The 23,217-nt window shown below is 37.6% G+C and overlaps 1 protein-coding gene across 1 annotated transcript in view; it reads left to right on the top strand.

Moving 5' to 3' along the window:
• The window catches only part of GPC4 (glypican 4), a 66,639-nt gene that overhangs the window by 28,264 nt on the left and 15,158 nt on the right, over positions 1-23,217 (top strand). Inside the window, exons 2-3 of the mRNA XM_072431938.1 lie at positions 4,860-5,018; positions 13,255-13,646. Coding sequence (XP_072288039.1) covers positions 4,860-5,018; positions 13,255-13,646 — 551 coding nt within the window. The remainder of the gene's footprint in view (positions 1-4,859; positions 5,019-13,254; positions 13,647-23,217) is intronic.

Genomic DNA, 23,217 nt, shown 5'->3' with positions numbered 1-23,217 from the left:
TGGGAAATTGGGTGTCATGTTTAACATGAGGGTGTGTTTGACTGAAAAAGGGTTTGTAATAAAAGGAAAACATCCAATACTGTTCTAGGAGAAATACAACTGTGGCCAGGCACATTTAGGGACAGCATCCTTGTATTCCTGTACCCCAATTATAAACCCCATGGAGTTTAACAGTTACAGGTATTGGTGCAGTCATCATAATTTGCCGCATTAACTTGGCACATTCAAGGAAGTTCTTTTAGAGCACGGTGTCTTATATTAGCTTTAAGTTGTAATTAATGCAAAACAGTCTCTTATAAAAGATATAGACAAAGATCTTTTCTCATGTCTCCTTTCCATTTATAACCCGGCTCATTGAAACCTTTCCTTGTGCGCTGCAGAGAAATGCTGCTTGTGGTAAGCGTGCAAATCGCTTAGAATGCTCTACCTTAATGCTGTCTTGGACCGATGCTTTTTCTAAAGTGTTTGTATTGGCCTTCTATTAACGAAATATAGATGATACAGCATTACGAGAGGGTGTTGCTGGTAACGTCCAGCTGACATATCACTTTATTAAATACATGTTCGGCCAAAACACACATCCCGTTTTTTGAGTACTTTTATTATTCCAACTCTCTGAAAATAATCTGTCTGGCAGTTTTTAATGTATTCTTCTTTAGCTTTACCCGGGAAATCGAGAATTTCTAAATCCTTCAGAATACATACCAGCTCAAGTTTCCTGCCCAAATGAAAAACTTTTCCCAAAGAGTCATGTTTCTTTGAACAGTGTCATTTTTGTATCAGACAATTAATATTGTAATTGGCTAGGGAGTTGATTAGACCAATGAAGGTGTTTCTTTAATAGAAAGTAGTTTGTCCAAGTTGAGAGAAGAAGCTTAACGCTGTTCATTTGAAAAACTTGGTTGGGTTTCTACAATCGTACAGCTGTGGGATCAGGTTTACACTGATTCACTTGACCCAGAGTCATGTATCCCTTGAACAAAGCTTAACAAGTATAGCCTATTCATGTGTACAAATTGCACTTGATATTTTTTTTTTCCCATGCACCGCAGTTATTTTCTAAAGAAAGACCACTTTTTTGGGCTGTGAGTTTTTCCATTAGCCTTTCTGATGAGTACATATTACTTAAGTTTCTACTTAGGATGAACCTGGACAAAGAAATCAGTTTATTTTTTTGGGTGCTGCACAAGTATGTTGGGTGATCTCTTCATGCCCCAAGTGATGGAACAAGGTGCTCAGGTGACGAAATAAAAATCACCAGTATTGTCATGTGGGAAGGGCAATATGCCACATACTAATTTTTTATTTTTTTAATTTTCCTTCCTTCCTTACTCCTAGTGACCCAGGTAAAGCCCACCTGGAGCAAAGGGAAAAGGGATATTGCTTATGAACATGCTCACCGATGGTGCCTGGGCAAAATACAGATACACTTTTTAGGGTTGGTGCACCCAACCTTAATTTGAATCTTTTGATGGCTTCCTTTACCACCTAGGTGCCTCTGCGGAGTCCCAGACTCCCCAAATAGCTTAAAATATTTCTGCTAAATCCTAACAAAATAAAAATTAATCAAAAGATGCACTCAGAGATGATCTAAGAATAATTATAATTTAAACACAAATGTACTGTAATTTCAATTTGTCGGACTACCATAACTTGTATTAAAAATTCTAAATTGCCCAATCCATTAAAACAGGGGTTTGCCAACCTTTTCGGACCCAGAGACCACTAAATTTACTGGCTCTGGACCACGCATGCACGGGGAGCTGGGTGTCACTTAAAGTGGCTCATAGTGACGTCATTATGCTAGAACCCAGCCACGCTCTCTCCCATCGTAGGTCTATACGGGAGCATGGTCCGCGGCTCTGGCCAGTGCGCCCCCCCCTTCTCCTGTCCTGCTTGGGGGCACATCCAGACCACCGATTGGCAACTGCTGCTTTAAAGTCATGGTATTTAATGTACAGCGCTGCGTAATATGTTGGCGCTATATAAACCCTGTTTAATAATAATAATAATAATAATAATAATGGTATACTCAACATAATGGTGATTCGTTGGCTTAGAGCACAGGTTTCCTGATCAGGTTCCAGCACCAGATTTTAGTTCTGATGCAACACCACACCGGTGTCTTCATTTGTTGTTCATGTCAGATGCTTCAGCTGAATGGGGTGATGGATATTTAACTGGTGGTGGTGGAGGGTTACTTGACAAAGCAGCTATACCTATTTTAGCAATGAGAGGATGTCTTATGTTAGGATATTCTTCTGTGTGGGATATTCACTCCTAGAAAGTTTATTAAAGCTACAAGTGTTCAATTTGAGAGAGATCTCCTCTTTTCCTGTTCTGGTGGCAACTCAAATAGGGACAGAGATGGCAATAAAAACCTGGATCTAATCCATCACCACTCTATCAAAATCTTATAAAATGTTTTTTTGTCTTTGTTATACTTTGTTATAAGTTGTTTTTAATATTACTTCTCTGATATTATCACTGTTATCTTTAAGTCCATCTCCCCCAGTTCTGTCTGTGTTGTTGATGGAGGAAACAGCATCAAAAGAGGTTTTGCTATAAAGATAAATGATTTGATGTGTGTGGGTGACACTTATGAATAAGTTTGTACCACCCACTAAATGTGGTTAGTAGGCTGTAAGGATTTTACACAGGCTGCAGCATCTGATAATTAGAGATCTTCATCACTTAGGTTTGCAACATATCACACTCATCACATCTCATCCATGTGCTGGAAAAACATGTTGATATCTATGTTGGTGCTGTAAATCATTTCACATAACCAATGGCAGCAGTGTTCCTGAAGCCTGATATGACCTCAAGATATGGTGTCTGTTTGCATTGTGTTTATTTACATGAATGCATTTGCCCTGGTCTGTCTTTTTGATGATGGTTTGGCTTTTACCTCCCCCATTTAATAGCTTGAACATTTGTCTTCAGTTAGATAGCTTGTAGTAAGTAGAGCACAGACAAGAAAAAGTTTACAGCTTCCCGCCATGACTGGCTATGAACTGCCCATTAAATGAAATTCACTTTAGGGATAAATAAAGAGCGATTCAGAACGTGAAGAATTTGAAGCGGAGTAAATGATCCATTTTCATTCTGTCCTCTAATCTTCTGGAGGCTCACCTTCCAACACTGCTTGTACCTAAAAAATTTTAAAAGCATCCAGAGTAATTCCTGCCGGAGAACCTCAGACATTACATCTTTGTCAGGAAATATTAGGATTGAGTGGCAAAAAAAAGTGAAAACATTTTTGAGACTGGTTTAATCCTCATTCATTAATCATCCATAAATGTGAAAAGGAAAATCTTGGGTATTCAAAGCTAACAACTTAATAAAGGATCTCCAGTGCTTGCCTTTAATTCAGATAATAATAAAACTACCATTGCAGTGTTCAACCCAGAACTTTTTTTAAGCCAGTTGAGAAGAAGATGGAGGTGGGTGGCAGCCCCTGCAACGTCACCCAACTCTAGCCGGTGCACCACACCAGCGGGGTCCTTCTCCTGACCCCACTGGGGGGCACGCCTGCCAGAGCCTTGGACCACCAGTTGGGGACCGCTGATTTAGGGGACTAAGTAAAAAAAAAAAAAATGGCTTTTGTATCTCATACTCACATGTTACTTCCTCTGTGCAAGTAGTCCCCCTCCCCTCCCCAAGCTTCTTTGGCACTCCAGCATCAATCCCGACAATGTATGACTAATAGTTCCACTATAGGTGTAGACCTAGACTAGACAACTTATCCAGGTTTATTAAATTTAAGTGTACATTGGATGATTAGATTTACCAGCCCATTTGTGGATTTTGATTGGATAAGATGTAATTGAAGTAATGCGTAACCGAAGAAAAATGTCATGCATTTCTAAGTTATAACGGGGCAAATTCAGATGTGTTTAATTTTTTTTTTAATATTTCTTTGTATGCATTAAATGTTACAATCATAAACAAAGTGATCCTTTGATAGTCCAGATAAGTGAGGTTTTCAGAATTTCCCCCCTAACCAAAAGACAGGGCTGAAAAATGTGTTTCCTGTCTTGTTGGATGAACCTTTGCCCTCACCAAGCAAATCTTCCTTACACTGGATAGTTTGACAGAGAACTACAGATTTTTTTCAATTTCTAAAGTAGTCAGTCTTTGGTAATGTTTTATCTAATGAGCGTTTCCCCCTGGTAACTTTTGCCTGTGCTATGGGAGTGATTGACTTATTTGGTGTTTGTTGAAAGTAAACCCTAATTGATTATTATTATGATCTGCTGTTGCTGGCTTTAATTAAAAATGCTAGTTACCGGTACTTGGCTGGTTTGTTATTCCATTGGCACTCTTTGAATTGCTGATGGCTGTATTTTATATGAGGAGCCTTGACATTGCTGTTATATGCATGCTTGTTCCAGGGTAGAGACTGGGAGCTCATTGAATTCGGAGACCTCCTCTTTATTTCTAATAGGGCACAAATCACTTCCTGGTATGAAATGGAAAACCAAAACGAGTGTCCCCCATGTGTGGTTTAGGTTAATAGAATTTCTCGTACACTGATAAATTTCAGGGAACGAGTGTCACAGACAGCCTACTAGATTAAAGTGAGCACCCAGGATTGGTTAACCCCAAGGTTTACAAACGTCCATCAGAACTCACCCAAAACTCTAACCCTGCTTTTATTACAACTTTCTATAAAGTTGTTGAAAGAACTTTAGTAGGACCACAGTTTTTTTTTTTTTCCTTTTGTAGAAAGCCTTGTGGATTGAAAAACCTCAAATGTAAAATAAAGTGGTCCAGGATGTCAAAGAACATTTTATAAAGATAATTTGTAGAATTCAGTTAGCATAAATATAATTTCTTGTCATTTTTCTTTCCAGGTGACCATCTAAAGGTCTGCTCACAGGGGCACACATGCTGCTCCCAGGCAATGGAGGAGAAGTACAATCAGCAAAGTAAACATGACTTCAAGGCTGCTGTCACTGAACCGTGTAGCAATATGCAGAATATTTTTGGTTCCAGATACAACAAATTTGATGGTAAGGAATATATTTTAAATTTCATCTTTAGTTGTGGTTTTAGGATTTACTGCCCATTAAAAAGTTGTCAATTAATGTTTTTATTCCTAAGGCATAAGCTAATGTATAAAGTATGCTGATGCAGGCTTTATTTTATTTTATTTTTTCTTTTCACTTCCCCTTGTTTCAGTAATATGGTGTTTGCTTTTACGCCCTCCTTTAACAGGGACAGGGACATATGAGAAACATATGTTATATCCTTACTGTTCCATAATAGTGCTTTAATGGCTGTTTTTTGGCTGTGGAATTTATAATCCCAAAATAGGAAACCTCTGAATTATTTTTAGAGTTTGGGGTTAGGATGATTATTTTTTGAGTCGTGTAATCATCAAAGCCTTGTATGTATAGCAGATTCTTCTGTGATTTAATAGACTAGTAAACCTACAATGGAAACTGAGGTGTAGAAATATAGGCAAGGATAAACTCCTCAGCTCTATATGGTAAAATCATTTCAGGGGTATATTAACCCCCCTGGCGGTATTCCTGAGTGTGGCTCGGGGTAAAAAAAAAAAAAAACATGCAAAAGGCAGTAACCCCGAGCCACACTTGGGGTAGCTAAAAACAATAAAAAACACACTTACCTTGTCCCATCGTGTCCCCTGGCCTCCTGCCTGACGGATGCCATCCTCGGGCGGCAACTTCTTCCGCCGATCTTCAGTCAGATAATGCAGTGACGTCGGTGTGGGTGGGAGGTACAGCAGGAAATTCAAATAATTTTGTATTGGATTCAATACAAAATAGCTGTATTGAATCCAATACAAAGAAATCTTCATACATATATATATATGCTTCTGTACAGGTATATAAAAGTTTTCTGTATTTTTGTGCATGCTTGTTTTAACAGATTTTTTTTTTTTTATTTAAAGTTTATTACATTTTTTTTTTAAATATTGGACATATTTTGGTAAGTTATGCCTAAAAATTCTTGGCCTACATTGTAAAATAAATTTCCATGCAAAACAATGTAGGGCTTTCTGCATAAGAAAAATTGGACAGAATTAGAATGCCAGGAGGGTTAAATAAAGGTGAAGTCTTCATTAGGTAGGGAAGTGTATCCCCTATACATCGTGTGTAATTGTATCCCCTACAAGGACACACTTGACATTTGCATTAGAGATCTTTGTCTCTGACAGCATGGAGACATCTCCCCAATGGGGTCACAGAAATGAAAACAATAAATTTTGTCTTCAGTTGGTCGTTTAGAACAAAATTTTATTTTATTAGCACGACCCCTGTTGGTTAACCTGTACTCATCATGAAAGTCCAGCCATGCATCTGAAAAACCCCCGAATTCCTGAAGGTATTATTTAGATCTTTCCTCAGAGGGTAGATGGAGCCTAATGTAAGTCATCTTAGTAGGCTTCCCCATATTCCCCATGCTCAGTGATCCTGGCCCTGGCTCCCTTTTATTTTAAGAGAATGCTCATTCATTCACCTAGTTCCTGACATTTGGTAATTATTCAGCTCTAAATTGATCTTGACCACAAAACAGGCATGAACATAGGGAGATTGATGCCCGTGCAACTTTGTACCCTATTAAGCTGTAGAAAGCTAGAGGCAGCCGCATTCAGATCAATTTGTATTAAGATTTCTGCTTAAATCTGTACAATATCAAGTGGTGCAAGGTGGTTTTATAATATTCATAGTCTTTTGTGAGATTGAACAGAAACACCTAGCATTAAACAGACATGCCTATTTTTTTGTTGCTGGAATAGACAAAATGGTTTATTTTTCCAGGAGAATATCTCTTGTTCCCAGAGACAATGCTGCTGGGTGTGTCAGTACAATAAACAAACATGCTTGAGCTTATATGAGCATGCATGTTTACACACTGGATAATTCCAGTTTCATTTAAAAAATTGACACATAAGTTGCTGTATATACTATATGTAATTTAAAGAACACTGAAATAGAATAAAGTTTTAGTTCTTCATACATGATCTGAAAAATGTCTGTAGCTCTAGGAAGTTCCGAACAGCCCATTTAAATTTTTTCTAATGCCCGACCGTGTGTGGCTGGCAGTGTATTTGGACAGTAATGGGTGAGCAGCATTTGCCAGAAGAGGATGGAAGGTTAAGGGCTGGTTTAGGTTTTTCTGAAGTTTTTCAGTCTCCCAATCATCCATCTCCTTTTGTAATACGATGCAGACTTCTATATAATTATACTCTATAGCAGTGGTGCACAACGTTTTTCATCGGGGGCGCATTTGACATTGAGAATAAACTCAGAGGCCGGGTTACTACCATACGTGCACCAAATGAAAGAAATGACAAATCAAGAATTTCTGCACCATTTGGTGCTTATTTTAATAATAGGATGTCTGCAGTTGCTTTTGAGAAACCAGCTTTTGAATGCTTGGATTGAGATCGGTACTGTTTTTTCACAGCACAGAATGTAGATGTGGACTTTATTTTACTTGAATTTAGAACAGGATCGAAGCTCTGTTTCCATATGGGGACAGGTCAGTGAGGCACAGTTCTATGTGTCTCGTCTTTGTAATGCTCGTTGCCTTGCGGGGGACGGAGCACCGGTATTGTTGGGCCTGCGACCCATCCCCTGCAAGGCAATGAGCAGAGATGAGGAGAGGACCATAGGTTTGGGCACTCCTGCTCTAAAGATTATAGTTAACCTCTTTAAGTTTCCAGGAGGCCATGTCCAGCAAATTTCACAAATGGGCAGGTTTGGTAGGACTGCTGCTTTATTATAGATATAAACATTCGTTGCCTATTGGTTATTTTTTTTTTTTAACTGTATCTTTTATACTTTGGTACTGTTTCAGCTAACTTTAAATCATTTTTTATACTGCCTATGTACATGCAGTAGACTTATATCATTTTAGGAAGGTTTGTAATCTAGTGAACGCCTAGCCTCTGTAAATCATCCCTTGATATCCAATTGACATGAACAACCTTTATTATTAAACAGTATTTACATAGCACCAAGATATTACACCCCAGATCCCAAGGTGGGGGATGTAGCATTGTAAAACCATTGTTTTTAGTAATGTGAAGGACACAGCGCTGCTTCTTTGGCTAGGCCTCCTCCCTACCCTCTCCATAGAACAGCTCTCTGTATGGCTCTTATCCGTTCTCCTGTCACCGATATTGAATGCGTGTACTAGACATAAAACTTAATCTGTTATTTTTCAATTAATGTTGCTAGCTGCTCTCTCGCTTCTTTTGTTTTGCAGAGATTTCAACTCTAATTTTATGTGGATTTTTTTTTCCATGCAGTTTGTAGACGTCTGGCATTGCCTTTAGGCTTTCATGTGAGGCCTTGCTGACCTTTCCCTGGCTTCTACCAATCTCTAAGTGCTCTTAATTGCTCTTCAACCAAATCTAATTCTGCTTCTAACCAAAGAACAAATTCCTTTTGAAATGGGTTTGTTGTAGTCATAAACCTCAGAATTTGAACAGTGTCAGTAAAGTATAATGGACAGCTGTGTAGAGACCGCTCGGTGTGGAAGTTTTATGTATGGCCTTGCCAGCTGGTTGAAGTTACTTTTAGCTCCTATTGTTGAAGCGCGTGTGGGGTGTACATGTGCAGCAAGCATTAGGATCCCAGCCAGGCCTTGGCTTCTGAGCTCTAGATGAGGTTTTGTTGATGAAGAAAAACACTTGTAATTTTCTTTTGCACCAAAGTCAGAACTGTGGGAATGTTCAGCCACAGTTTTACACACGCCTTCAGTGAGCAATTTCTGTGCACAATAAGTGACTTGGTATTTGTTCAGCATACTATACATACACTCTTGTGCCAATTTTCTAATACCCACACGTTTTCTTACATAAACATTGTATAATATGGGGCTGCATACACAGTCACAGCTTTAGTATTTTCACTTGACATTTGAGTTATTAGTCTAAACTCCTACACATCTTTGTCTGTGTTATGTTGCATAAAACATTTCTTCCCCCCTCTATATAATCATTATTCCTAATTTGTGGTGTGATAGTTCAGGGGAGTCTTTTGTCGCTGGGTAATTTTGTGCTTTATGATGACAAAGGTTTGCAGATTTTTTTTCTAGTCTTTTACATCATTTATAGATTTTAACCCTGGGTAGGAACTAGGTTGTTCCACACTCCTTGAAGCAAACATAATCAAACTAGAAGTACATTAGTTTTGACTTGAGTGTGCTTAATTGCAACCCAGCTTGTATAGTGGTTTTTATTAAATCTTGTCTAATTCTGGACTAACATCTCTTGTAACAGGAGCACATATCTGTAATGTGTTCAGTAAAAGAGGATCTTGCTCTCCTCTAGAGACAGACCTAGAAAGCATATTTTGCACAGTGCTTATTCCCTTGCTTCTTATGTCCTGGAAGGAAGTGCGTTATTGGCCTGCAGTATGAAGCCAAAAAACCCAACACTGGTGTTCTGTTTCTTCCTTTCCATCATACTTTTCTTTTATCTGTCCAGATTAGGCTGAATTATGCTGGTATTGTGTAAGCCCAGCTGTTGGGTGGAGCGATATACTCCCATATACCTTGTCTCTTGGGGAACAATGAGCCGCATATGTAAAGGCACAGGCGTCTGTTCAGTATGAACGGGTGTAAATTTCACTTTCCTGAAATGCCACATGCAGCTGCCTTGTCATTGCTTCCCATAACTGTGCACCTAGCCACACCTTCAGGGGATTCATTCTGGGAGGTATTCTTGTGTATAGACATGGCGGAATGCACAGATTTACCCCTATAGTCACATGAGCTGTGTATAGGGAACCATTGCAGGATGGATGAGGCCGCCATATGGGGTTATAGCATGTGCTGGGTAAATCAAATATGCATAATTAAAAAGGTTGCAGGGAACACATTTTGACTGGCTTTGGTATTTTAGTCATGCTTTATATATCAAGTTATGTTGAGACCAACTGGAGTAGCTATAGGGCAACACAAAATCAACTTTTGCTCCACCCTGTGAGTCAATTAACCATTAAGCTGGATTAGTAAAACTTACATTCTGAAGCTAATAAAAGTACACTTCAGTTAAAAATGATACTACAAGCTCAATAGGATCAGTGTATTAGACCAACTCACTTGTAAATAGTTGCATGGTATTCTGGGAACACCACTTTTTTTTTAATGTGATAGACTTGCTTAGTATCCCCCAATCCCATCCAGGTCATTCTGCAGTATCTGTAAGATCTATGTCTCGGGATTCCCTTTTAAAGTGACAGAAGTGTGGGAAAGTAAGAGGCCCACCATTACTGGCCTTCTTTTGAACAATTACTTGTCCAGTCACAAACCTGAAACAAACATAGACCTAGAGCCTAAACCTCTATAATTGCTCTAGGTCACAGAGTCAAGTATTGAGGCCAAAGCAATGGCTGACAACCAGGGAATGACCATGCTGGGAGCAGTGATGACAGCCCCCATCATTTTTATTGACAGAGCTACTTTAAACTCACTTTAACCTGCCATGGGAGGTTTTTGAAGGCTGTCATTGCTGTTCCTTCTGAAATTGCTAGCTTGCATGCAGTTACCAATTACGATAGATCACACCGAAGTCAGAAGTCCTTACTTGTTGTGGGTTAGTGACAAAATAAAGCTAGCGGACAAGCATGACAGCTTAACAGTAAGGATTTGTAGAAGTTGGGCCCCACTTAGGTGAACATACATATATTGTGAAATCAGACACATGGGCAAGTTTTCGTTATCTCTTTTTTTCTTCTTTTGCATATATAATGAGAATGTTAGTTTATTTCAAGAAGTAAACCTAATATTGGATTAAAAAAAAAATCCTACTGTCTCCTTAGAGTGTAGCATTTTTATACCTTTTATTATGAGTTTGAATAGTTGTACATTGTGGCCTTTTATAATTGTTGTGTGACAGTAAACCTAGAACACTTAAACCTACCAAATTACAATTAGGTTAAATTAGTACACAGGCCCTGTACATGCATCCATGAATAGTAGCAACCATCAGGGCCTTTTCAAATGCCGTGCTTTTATGACCGATGTCCCATTTTTACTGTTTCCCATGTGCAGAGAATTCAGCTCTTGCAATGGTTGTCATCTAGTCCTTTGATTTTGCAATGACTCCCTGATGCTGCACTTCTGAAGCTATATAAGGCATATGGCAAAAGTTTTACAACTGGGGCCACACACAAACTGCAAACCTAAATGGTCATCTGATGGAGCCATATGTGAAAGGTCATACTTCCCATGCAGGGTCAATGTCTAAAAATGGAAGTCTGAACTCTACATTTTCTTCAGGTAGCTCATCGAACCAGTAAAAGTGAAGATTGATAGATCATTCTTAATTTTCCATGGGTGACATACTTTTCTAGCAGTATGTTGGGATATATATATATTATTGTTGATGGTAATGAGAAACAAAACACATTAGGAAAAGTTAAATATATTTATATTATACACACACATTTCTAATTATTGGAACTTTTGTATATAAGATAAAGTAGTTTGAAGGAAAGTCAATAGACATTAACCTCTTTTATTCTGAAATTGTGTAAAAAGCCTTTCCTGAGAATTCTTTGTGTATGCCTTTTTTTCTGTTGAATTTGTTGATGTGGTGATTTAATGAGTGTACTGTATTTGTCGTGCAGCTATAAAACTTGTTTTTACAACTTGGCAAAACAGGAAAGTAATCCTTGTGTGTAGGACTTTGTTCGAGTGACTTGCAGCAGAGGTGTTAATTTATGGAACCTTGCAGTCCAGACTGAGAACACCAGCCATTATTCTTACTTGGAGCAGAAAAAACATAGTCAACTTTTTAAGTTTATTTATCCTTTTCTTTTTCTCAATGCTGTAAAAAAAGAAAAAGCTTAAGCACATGGCCATGTTTAACAGTCTACACATGTATTTTGTTTTATACTTAGTAATATTGGTAAAGGACAACTGTGAATATTTTAGAGTGATTTTTTGGTACATTTTGATATTTTGTATCTCTTTACTATTATCTTTCCTCTGATACAAAAAAAAACTACTTTGCATGCTTAGAATTATAATAAATATTTAAGGAATATATAAGGAATTCCTCTCTATACCATGGTAGTTTCTTGTTATGAGAAATTGGTTTATATAGAAATTTGTTTCTGCAGCCTGCATTACCCCTCCACACTTATATTTTGTTGGGGGGGGGGGGGGGGGGGGGGGGGGGGGGTGGATGGGACAAAGGTAATGTTATAATAATATATACCTTTTTGTAACATATTTCAACAAATCGCACAAGCCTGTGTTTAATGGTTAGAAAGGAAGGAAGCAGCCACAGTTTTTAATATACCGGTACATCAATTTGCAGATCAATATGCACAGCCACATAAATTCTCAACATTCGAAGCTAAACCCCAAATTCCTATTTAGAGACAGGAAATGCCGCTCAATATATGAGAGCATGAATGTTTCTTATAGTAATATACTATTACCAAAATACTTTCTTAACTTAGGTCTAATTTATGTGTCCCCTGGCCACTCTTATTATTCCACACCCTGTGACCACAGATCTTTGTGGCTTTGTTGTTCTGTGAACCTGAAATCTGAGTATTTTTCATGTTCATTTAATGCAGTTTAGTTAACCTAGGGAGCTAAAGCCTAAATGCTACTTTTAGCATTTTCAATATAAAAGTTTTAGACCATCTGTCTGTCTGTTATTGCTCTTTGCACTCCTTTTACTTCCTTTTCTGGAGTTCAGATTGAGTAAGTAATGACAAATCCCTGCAGTGTGGACAATGACAGAATCTCTCAAGTTTTATTGCTGTCAGAAATTGCATTCAGTATTCCAAATTGTGTTCTTCCCAGCCTCTTTTAGCTGGGCGCACCACCCGGCTCTTTTCAGTGACCACCCTGGCTGTTTTCGGGTGGTTACTGAAAAGTTGGGTGACAATACAGAGGTAAAAGGCGGAAAAATAGTAACGGAGGTGTGTGCAGGTAGATACACAGAAATTAAATCCCAACTAAACCCACAAAGTGGTGGACAGAATATTTGTTTTATATGTAAAATGAGAAGGGGCAGGACATATGGTGACAAGAAATAGCTGTGGTAAGTGATTGTAGGCCCTCAGTCTGTTTACAGGCTTCTAAATTAAATGTTTAAAATCAAACTTCAACTTTAATTTACAGTAATCATCACGATTGCTTCAAGAATCAGCCTTGATTTGTGTCTCTAAAATTTGGGTTTCAAATGTGTTTTTTTTTTTTTACCAACTGCTATAAATATTAATGATTTTTTTTCTTCCTTTTCAGAATTTTTCAAAGAACTTCTAAAAAATGCAGAGTCATCATTGAATGACATGTTTGTGCGGACTTATGGACGATTGTACATGCAAAATTCTGAACTTTTCAAGGATTTCTTTGTGGAACTACGGAAGTATTATGTTGGCGGAAATGTAAATTTGGAGGAAATGTTAAACGACTTTTGGGCCCGGCTATTGGAGCGCATGTTCAGACTGGTGAACCCTCAGTATCAGTTCACAGACGAGTATTTGGAGTGTGTCAGTAAATACACAGATCAGCTGAAGCCATTTGGAGATGTTCCGCGTAAACTCAAGCTCCAAGTCACACGTGCGTTTGTGGCAGCCCGTACCTTCGCGCAGGGTCTGGCTGTGGCCAGGGATGTTATAAACAAGGTTTCGATGGTAAGAAAGTTTTTTTTCTTGTGCTGGAGATTCGTGGGTGCAAGACAACTGGCATTTTCAGAAGTAGGCTAGTACTGGCAGTTTTATTAAATTTTTTAATATTGTACAAAATTCTCATGTACAAACAATAAATGAAAAGTTCCTGTGGGCTTTGGTGTTTTAATCCATACCCCAGTTGCTGGTGTAGCTTCAGGAGCACATCAGTCTCTCCTCAAAGACTTGCTTCCAAAGCAAAATTGTCAAAGCTTCATTGCAGAATATTAATTTATTTAGAAACCACAATACAAGTTCTACAAGTAGTCACTAATTCACAACTACTACTTTAGAACTTGTATTGTGGTTTATTAATTTTTTTTCTTTCTTTGACTTTTGTAGATCTGTTTGCTTATCGTGACTGGTGTTTATTTATAAAGACCCTCTTTTGGACTGAAGTTTGTCCTTTTAAATAGCACATTCATACAGCACAAATATCTCCATGGATGACCCACAGTATTAGATTTTACCATCTAGAAAAGCTTGAAAGTGGAAACTTGAGCTATTAGAAGAAGAGGTAAAAATTAGCTGGCACGCAATTTGGAAAATCATATTTAGATTATATCCAATATTAGATATAGAGATAGACTTATCTTATGTAATGCTTTTTATCCTCCTGAGTGCATTGACGTTAATCGTGCAAGGTACTGAGGATGCTAAATCAATGTACAATGGCAGCACTAGTCTTCAGAGTAGTTGTCCACTTTCCATTCATTGAGGACCTAACCGTACCGTCCTGTAACTGACGTTGTTATTGCTGCTTACGTATGCATTTTGCATATTGTTAATTTGAACATAGCTGCAATCAAGCATTGAGTGCTTCTAGTAAAACTTGATGCAGCAATCTCACACCATGCATGGACTGCTCCCATTACACAATGGAGAACCAGAGAAACACATTTACAGAAAATGTATTGTAAAAGCATCATAGCTAGTATTTTTTTGCCTTGGACTTTGTATTATAACACAGGACCTGTAGGAGTTAATGATTACACCAACAGTTCCCCAAAGTAATAATTAGTCGATTCCCTTTGTTCCCACTGTTAGGCCAGGCATGGCTAAGAGGTGTTGAAATTCAGAATGGTGTGACTCAGACCCATGAGTCACCCGAGAAACATCCTATATAAATCCACATGAAATTGCCTTACCTCAAACCTCCCTCGCTCAAACTCTTACACCTTCTGGCTCCATGCAAAGGACGAAACTGAAAGGAACAAAGTGCTCATTTGTAAAGGAATACAAAGCTTATATATATTTTTTTAAACTTGACTTTCTTTGGTCTGTTAGCTCTAAAAATGGCCTAGTAAATGTGACGGTGCACAAAATCATACAACCAGACTTCACACGCAAACCGAGAAGAACAATCTTTGGTATCATGCCATGTTTTAGTATTGGGGATGAGACACAGATTTGACTCACTCCATTGCAATTTAAATAGGATAACTCTTTGTAAATTCACAGGAAAGGCTGCAGTGCTTGTAGAGATAATGTTTTAGTTGGACACTTGGCCTATTTGTAAACCAGGACATATTTTGCAATAGTTTTATGGACTTGTATGATTTTTAGGGTTTGTATTTGCACTTTGAAGCCACACAGCTATCTTTCTGAGTGTAATTACCCTGGGTGCTGAATGATTGTACAGATAACATTTCTCTCACTGTCATCTGCAGAACATGTTGGAAAAATATTTTGACAAGTCCTTTGTTTCATAACTGTTTTTGTGCCTAAAAGACTGAAATAGTGTTTTATTAGTTAACTGTAGGGAAAATAAAGAATCTTGTTCATACTGGAAAGCAGTGCTTTGCAGCTCTCACAATTGTTACTCTGGGCTTTTTAAGCCAATACAAAACAACCTGTCAATTTTTGTAATGTGCATTTTAACACACATTCCGGTCACAGTGAACCAACCATTTATTATTTTTGTTCCTTAAACTAAATAAGACCATTAAAATATCTTTTTTAGAAATAGAAAAAATATTAAAAGACCTCCTCTTGTAAACAGCCACTTTACATATTCTTTGAAGTTAAATCCAAATGCAGCATTAGGGGTCCCTTTTTACAGCAGAGAAACTTACATTCAGCAAACAGCCTTCACTGGTGGTGAATACATCGCTGCCATATAACACATGAACCTGGAAGATTCACCTACAGAGAATGTTTGCCGAAATTCTGCGCTATAAAGACCCCTACGTTTAAAAATTAAGTCCAAAATGAAGTATCTCTTTTTTAAAAGCCAAACAGTCCAATCCAAAAATATCTCCTAGAAATACCAACATTCACAGTGGGTGTTACATTCTACGTACATTGTTCCTTTATTTAGCATTAGCCCTGGGGCAGGCTGGGGCAACATTGGCCTAGGGGCGGGCGGGGCTGCGTGGGTCATTCAGACTCCCATTTTGGGTTAATGGTCTGTTCAGTATAGAAATAATTCTCCTAAATTAATATTTCCCAATATTCAAACAATATTAATGATTTGCCGTTTAAAAATAAGAAAGTTTATAAGATAAAGCAATATAATATATTTAGGAACTCCACAGATTAAAAAAATAAATCAGGTTTTTAAAACATGTTAGGTTTCTTAATCATTCATGATACTTTAATGCTTTTTTGACATCAAAACTAAATCTATAATACAAGTAACTGCATCTACCTGAGTTTAGGATTCAAACAAGTTTTTGACATCTATAATCCCTGAAACTAAGCGGAGTTGGACTGGAAAGTCCTGACTCTTTGTCTAGACTATGGAGGATTCCTGAGATTGTCCCATGGCAGCCGTGCAGAAAACTTGGCAGAAGGAGAATAATAGGATGTATGTATAATTGCAGGTCACAGCATGCAGAGCTGGTAATCATAATGTATTACCGACTGCTTCGGTACACCGGCTGCTCTGTGGATGTAGATTGTGTTGGTCTGTGTTTTGGACCACACTAACATGCCTGCAGCACATTAATCCTTGCATTCTGACCCTTCTGGCTTGTGAGGGGTTAATGTCTTGAATTCCACAGTGCACAAATTCCACTTAATGATCATTCTTGAATTCTTTTTTGTGTATCTGGCACTACCCCCCTCCCTTATTTCCTAGCAAAACAAGCTTTCTGCAATGACGACAGTGTTGAAGAGCCTAAATCAAGTCCATATGTAGTTATGTTCCTATTTATTCAAGTTGAAATGTGTCTTAACTCTGAAGAGGCACAAGTGCTACATGAACTGTTAAATTATACTGAAGAGGATGTAAAAGTTTGTAACATTGTGACTTGTACAGGTTTCACATGCTTATTATAAAAATATAAGTTCTGACATGATCCCTTTACTTGGGCTGTAACATATTGAGGTCTTGTTTGCTTCTATTGAAACAAATGTCCCTACTTTAAAAATAATTAAGTTTTACTTTAGAATGGTGACCTAATATCATTCATCACTTTTGGAGACAGTATACCAATTTTACATGGTCTGCTGTTTGAGACAAGGGTTGGTTTTTTAGCCAATAAATTCCAAGGTGCCATAACACCCAGGATAGAAGTAGCAAACAAACTGGCAAATATTTCTAGACCGAATTACAGTTTATAAAATAGTCCTGTCAATTACCTGTAGTCAGCCAAGCTTTGACATTGATAAGGTTGGTGGTGGTAAAGCTACAGATACCAAGGACCTGGTGAAAAGTGTGGACTAAGATCCCACTTAAGATTTTTTTTTTTTTCCAAGAGGCTTTGTTACTCTTTTGTTACTCTTTTTTTCCTTTTTTTCCAGCAAAAATGTTGTGGTGGGGAATCAGGAACCAGCTTTTTCCCCTTGATAGAACCAAGGGCCCAGTAACATGGCTGCATCAATATTCCTATACCGTAACTGATTGGTGAAACATCTGTTCTTTGAACAAGTTTGAAGTTTTGTTCTCATCCTTTAAACCATTAGAATGATGGCATAATAAAAAAGATCAAACACAATCACATGGTGGAATCTTGCTGTATGTTCTGCCAGGTGAATGTCTTTAGATCGACTATCATTTGACAAGACTAATTCATGGTAAATATATATAGATATAGAGAGAAAAGATTTATATAATAAAAATATTTTGTTGCATGGATATCTTATTGGTATGCCCATACCAAATATAAGTTGTTTGAATATTTAATTTTCAGGGGCTCTGAAAGTGAAACCTCTGGGGAAATATTGCACAATATGTAGTGCGTTATTTATCACCAGTTAGTGTTTGACAAATTTCAGAATTACTGCTATGTGACAGTAAGTCTTTGGTTTGTCAAGAGGCAAAATTAAAATACATCCCAGGGTACATGGGAACCTATTGGGGAACATTATGATTTTTGATGCATGGTAATAGAACGTTCACTGTACCAGTCAGTGTTTCTTCACAAATTTTATTGACTCTTAGGTCAGTTTAAGTGACACCAATGATCTATTTGGCTATCTATAAGGGTATCATTCTTTTCAATGGCAAGCAGTGTAGGAGGCATTTTTCATATGGACCACCATGCTATTGTACTGTTAGCCGTGAGATAGTAATTATAACAAGGGTTCCCTGAAGACCTGAAAGTTATTTCAAAGGTTCCCCCATGTTAAAAAGGTCAGGAAACGCTGCTCTAGGTATTCCTGTCTACTGGTTCCAACATAAAAGTTTTTGGAAAGGCTAGTGATATCATATTAATATTATTATTATTATTATTATTATTATCATACAGTATTTATTTAGCACCATCATATTATGCAGCACTGTACAAAGTCCATAGTTATGTCACTAGCTGTCCCTCAAGGAGCTCACAATCTAATTCTAAGTCCCTACCTTAGTCATATGTCTTTAATACAGTCTAAGGTCAATTTTGGGGGTTAGCTAATAAACCTAACTGCATGTTTTTGGGATGTGGGAGGAAACTGGAGTACCCGGAGGAAACCCACACAAACACAGGGGGAACCTGCAAACTCCATGCAGATAGTGTCCTGTTTGGTATTCGAACCTGGGACCTAGCGCTGCAAAGGCTAGAGCACTTCTTAACCACCATGCTGCCCTTACTGTGGATTTTTGCTTATTTTAGGCTCCTTCCTTGCCAAGTACAGTAGATGATGGTTTACCACTTTGTCCCAGTACCCTGTGATCATATACCTGCTAAACATTCATGTCATGTGGATTAAAAAAAAAAAAAAAAAGTACCAGGATAGATTGTTTTAGCAGAGACACATTAGAAGTTAGCTCATTCACTGCCTGGCTATTGCATACTATGCTCAGATTGCTCACATTGACTGCAAATTTTGGACCATATGTAGACCATCTTACAACCAACTTTATATTGCTGTTCATGTAATGCCATATATCGCATTATTATAAATTTGTTATTGGTAACTCTAGGAAAGTTAATGCTGGGATTTATGTTTTAAACACTGAAGAGTATGGTTTCCCATAGAAACCAGATGTTTTCTCAATGTTCTACTTACTCTAGAAAACTGACAGCTGTAATCTGGGTGTTGTAAGCAGTCATTTGCAGTCTTTACTTCCCATAGGCCAAGAACAAAGGAAGTGAAGGCTCGGAGCGAGAGATGCACAACCCATAAATTCTTGGCAAAAAATATCCATAAATAAGCAATAAATTCTATGCTTTTTGTTGGAAAACGAGCCCCATGAACAGACATTTGAAGATGATTATGGGTATGGTATGCCAGTGATTTGTTGGATGACTTCAAGCAGTGTTGAAAAGTAGAATCGTATATATAATTAATTCCACTTTTGTTAAAGCCTTGTTGGCAGCTTGCAGTGTAATAGAGAAAAAACATTTCAGTGGTTTTCTTTTTTCCCCACATATGAAAAAGCAGTCCTTTATAAGAAGCTTTCCTATTGAGGTTTATTGTTCTGTAAGGTGCAACTCCAAAAATTGTTACCCCAAAACTTTCTGTTGGGATCAGTTGTCTTCTAGAAAGTAACAGAGGAACTAACATTTACGACTCTGTAAAAGTTTCCCACTCTGAAAGATTCCCACGAGGGAATGCAGTATTCTCCCCAGAATTTTTTTAGGCTGTTTTTAGGTGGTTACTGGAAAGTGCTGGGCTGTGCACCCAGCTAAAAGGGGCTGGGGAGAACACTTGAATGTCTGATTTCCTGTTTTATATACCAGGGCCCCGAGTGTGAAGTGAGGAAAAATGTAACTAATAAAGGGAGAAGGGGCACTTCTTGTAGGAGTTAAAAAAAAAAAAACATCAAAGCCATCACTGATTTTTTTTTTTTTTTGTTTTTTTTTTTGTTTCCATGACAAATCTTTATTGAGTTCAACTGTCAGAGCAAGGAAGTGAGGCAAATCTGGTAAAGGGGCACATAGTGTAAAATGTTGCAGGAGCTTTAACCCTTCCCTATACTATCCAAACAAAATGACATTTTGGCTGGATTTACATTTTAAGTGTATCTGAGGAACTGAAATCTTACTATTGCAAGATAGGAATATTTGCCTGACGTAGATGTTTGTTCCTTGCTTTCTGTGCAGGGATAAACTGATATCTACTGTACTCACTGTATTTATCTGCATGAACTGATGAGAAAATGCATTTTTTTGTCTATCTGGGTTTTGTTATGGTGTGTTGGCTAGGAGTTGCTTCCCGACCTCTAAGTGCCTTATAAATAATTTATATATGATAAAAAAACCACAAGGTGACTAGATAAGATTAGGGGAATAACTCACTTATGTACTAGATGAATTGGCTGCGATTGGACCTGCATGCTATAACCTCCCCTAACATGACTTTTTTTCTTTGTGAAGATTATAAAATGTAAATGGATCTGACTATAAGTTCAAGGTACAAAGAAAAGTGGATTGTATACTTCGTTACCTTTTCACATGAAAACAGGCTGGTGACAGGTCACAGTCCTAAAGAGGATATATAGAAACTCTTAATGCATTGATCAGCAAATTTCAATAAAAACATCTTCCTAATATTTTGTAAGTCCTTTTTGTGCTGCCAAAACAGCTGTCAAGGCATAAACTCCTTAAAGAACTATATTTAAAAACCAGTCTTTTAATTAATCTATTCTTAGTTACGTGCATTAAAATGTCAGTCTACCCTGGTGGCACTGGCTGGGTCAGCTTGTATCCATGAAAAATATAATCATTTATGAAGAGTTTAGAAGTGGCCAGATTGTGACTGGCAAGTTTACGTTTTCTTCCTCCCCTGACCTTCTTCTCCCCCTCCCTCACTAGCTGGAGCCCTCTGCAGGGAGAGCTCACAAGCTGAAAAGAAGCAGAAAGCTGCAGACGGAGCAGTCGCACAGTGACATGAGTCCCAGACAAGGAAAGAAAAAACATCTGCATTATTAGGGCTGTTAGAGTGGATTAGAAACACTCCCACCAAAAAATGGCATTTCCCAGATTGCAGTTCACCACCTAGGCAATGGAGAGACCTGAGGGTGTGACCAGAACTTGTTTTTAATGTTTAAAGGTGAAAGCAAGCTAAAAAAAGTATTAAGATGATTATAATTTGGGTTTATATTATGCATAAGCCAAAATTGATTTTGAGAGTTTAGGTACGCTTTAAGACCTCAAAGTCTCTTTGAGAATTAAGTATTCCTGTGGTATCTGAAACGTGGACATTAACAACAGACCCTTTAAATCCCGATCTCCACCAGCCTGACTTTTTTTTCCTATTGTGCATGTTACAGTCATTTCTTCCCCCATAGTAATGCCAACATTTATCAGAATAGGATGCCTCCTTCCAGGGATTTGTTCTGGTGTTTGCATGACTGGTCTGCAGGTCTATATGCAGCACACAGCATGGAGGTGGTTTGTCTGTCTTAATTTTTAAAGCTGTTTAACTTTTCCTTACCTGGGGATTCTGCCAGTAACACACCTCCTGTCCAAGTGGGCCAATGGTCACCATATTGTAGGACTTTAGAAACATGAGTATGGGGAAGAAGTGTTGTGAAGTCCATGAAGACTACTGGGAACAGTAGTAAAAAGCTTATCACAGGATGTTTCCAAGATTAGACAGGATATGACTTGACTATGACAAGTTAAACATATAAAACACATGCTCTATGGTATATTCAACAGACCAAGAGAAATCAAATAAGAGAAATTCAATGTTCTAAAGTACTATTTAACTCTCTTTTACATGGTGATATGTGATTGACATATATATATATATATATATATATATATATATATATATGTGTTTATTTTTGGGTAACAAAATCTCTTTAAAGTTTGTAAATCTTGTATTTCTAAGCCAACAGGCCTCTCAGCTGAATAAGCATTTCAGTATCTATAGTCTTAATGTTCATTTAGCATTAATGAACACAGTCAAATAGGAGTGTAATCAGCTGAAATTTATCATTCTGACACAAGATTGTCAATACCTCCAAATGGGCTTTTGTTTGCCTTTCCTTGGACCAACATACCAAAGGTTTAATTTGGCAGAGCTATCTCTTATTTTTACTTCTGTATCTCGTTTCTGTAGTAATTATCAGCTAAGTTTGTGCAAATGCCATTCTTCCCAATTTCTGATAAAATTATATTTGTCTAATAAATATCAGGAAAATTTTATATTCGGCCCACCAGAAAAACATTTCTCAATTTTTCATTTTTATCTGAATGGCCTGGGAAAATCATATTTCACTCCTCTGTTGTGAGTTTCTTGGTTCTTAAATTTATGCAAGGTACTTTGTAATGATAATAGGAAAGCTAAAATATGTTTTGTATCTTAAGAAGAACTGAATGCTACAAGTTATGTCCCCCCCAAAAAATGGCAGGCAGAAGACAAACCACTATCCACCAGTATTGCCTGTGGCCTCCCTTCAGGTGCCCTTTTCTTTTTCTTTTAACTTAATTCCTTACATTACAGCAAGTTTAAAAAATGCTTCCATGTTGCATGTAATCATAGAAGTTCTTCTAAAACTGCAATGTGTGTCAATGTACCATGAGTTATCCCAATGGTGCAAACAAGCCAAGTCGGCACATGTTTTATAATACAGGCTAAATCTGATAATAGTATCTGTTTTTTGATCAAACTCCCAAATATAAAATCGTGCCTCTAAAGCTTGTGATTTATGATCAGGAAGTATTTTTTTTAGTAAGCTATTTTCAACAAAACTGCAATAATGCTGAATACAAAAGCTTCTAGATACAGTGCCTATGCCTTCAGTGCTATTCTATGATTTGAAAGTGAATGGGGAATATTCATCTGACAGATACAGTTGTAGAAACCCATTATTCTATGAATGTTCAGCCACCAAAGAGAAAAAATGTTTTATACTGTTTGAAATGCCCTGCTTCTTCCCACCAACATAATTTGGTTCATTAGTAGCCTGTGCCATGATGGCAGCAATGGCATTGTATTTGTCTGCTAGGAACCTTTAAAAAAAAGTGCTGTATTGCCGCTACTGTGCTCTTTGTTGTATCACAGCATTGTCATGTTTTGGAAAGTCAGATGCCTGGTAAGCATACAGATGAAGTATGCCATGATAATCCCATCAGTAAATATGTTAATCTATTCCTGGGTCACACAATACCGTTTTTCAGCTTCTCCTAGTAACTGGAACTTTAAAGTAACA

The sequence above is a fragment of the Pyxicephalus adspersus genome, chromosome Z, assembly GCF_032062135.1.
Source record: "Pyxicephalus adspersus chromosome Z, UCB_Pads_2.0, whole genome shotgun sequence".
NCBI lineage: Eukaryota > Metazoa > Chordata > Amphibia > Anura > Pyxicephalidae > Pyxicephalus > Pyxicephalus adspersus.
The sequence above is the reverse complement of the archived record's forward strand: the minus strand, read 5'-3'. Positions and strand labels throughout refer to the sequence as shown.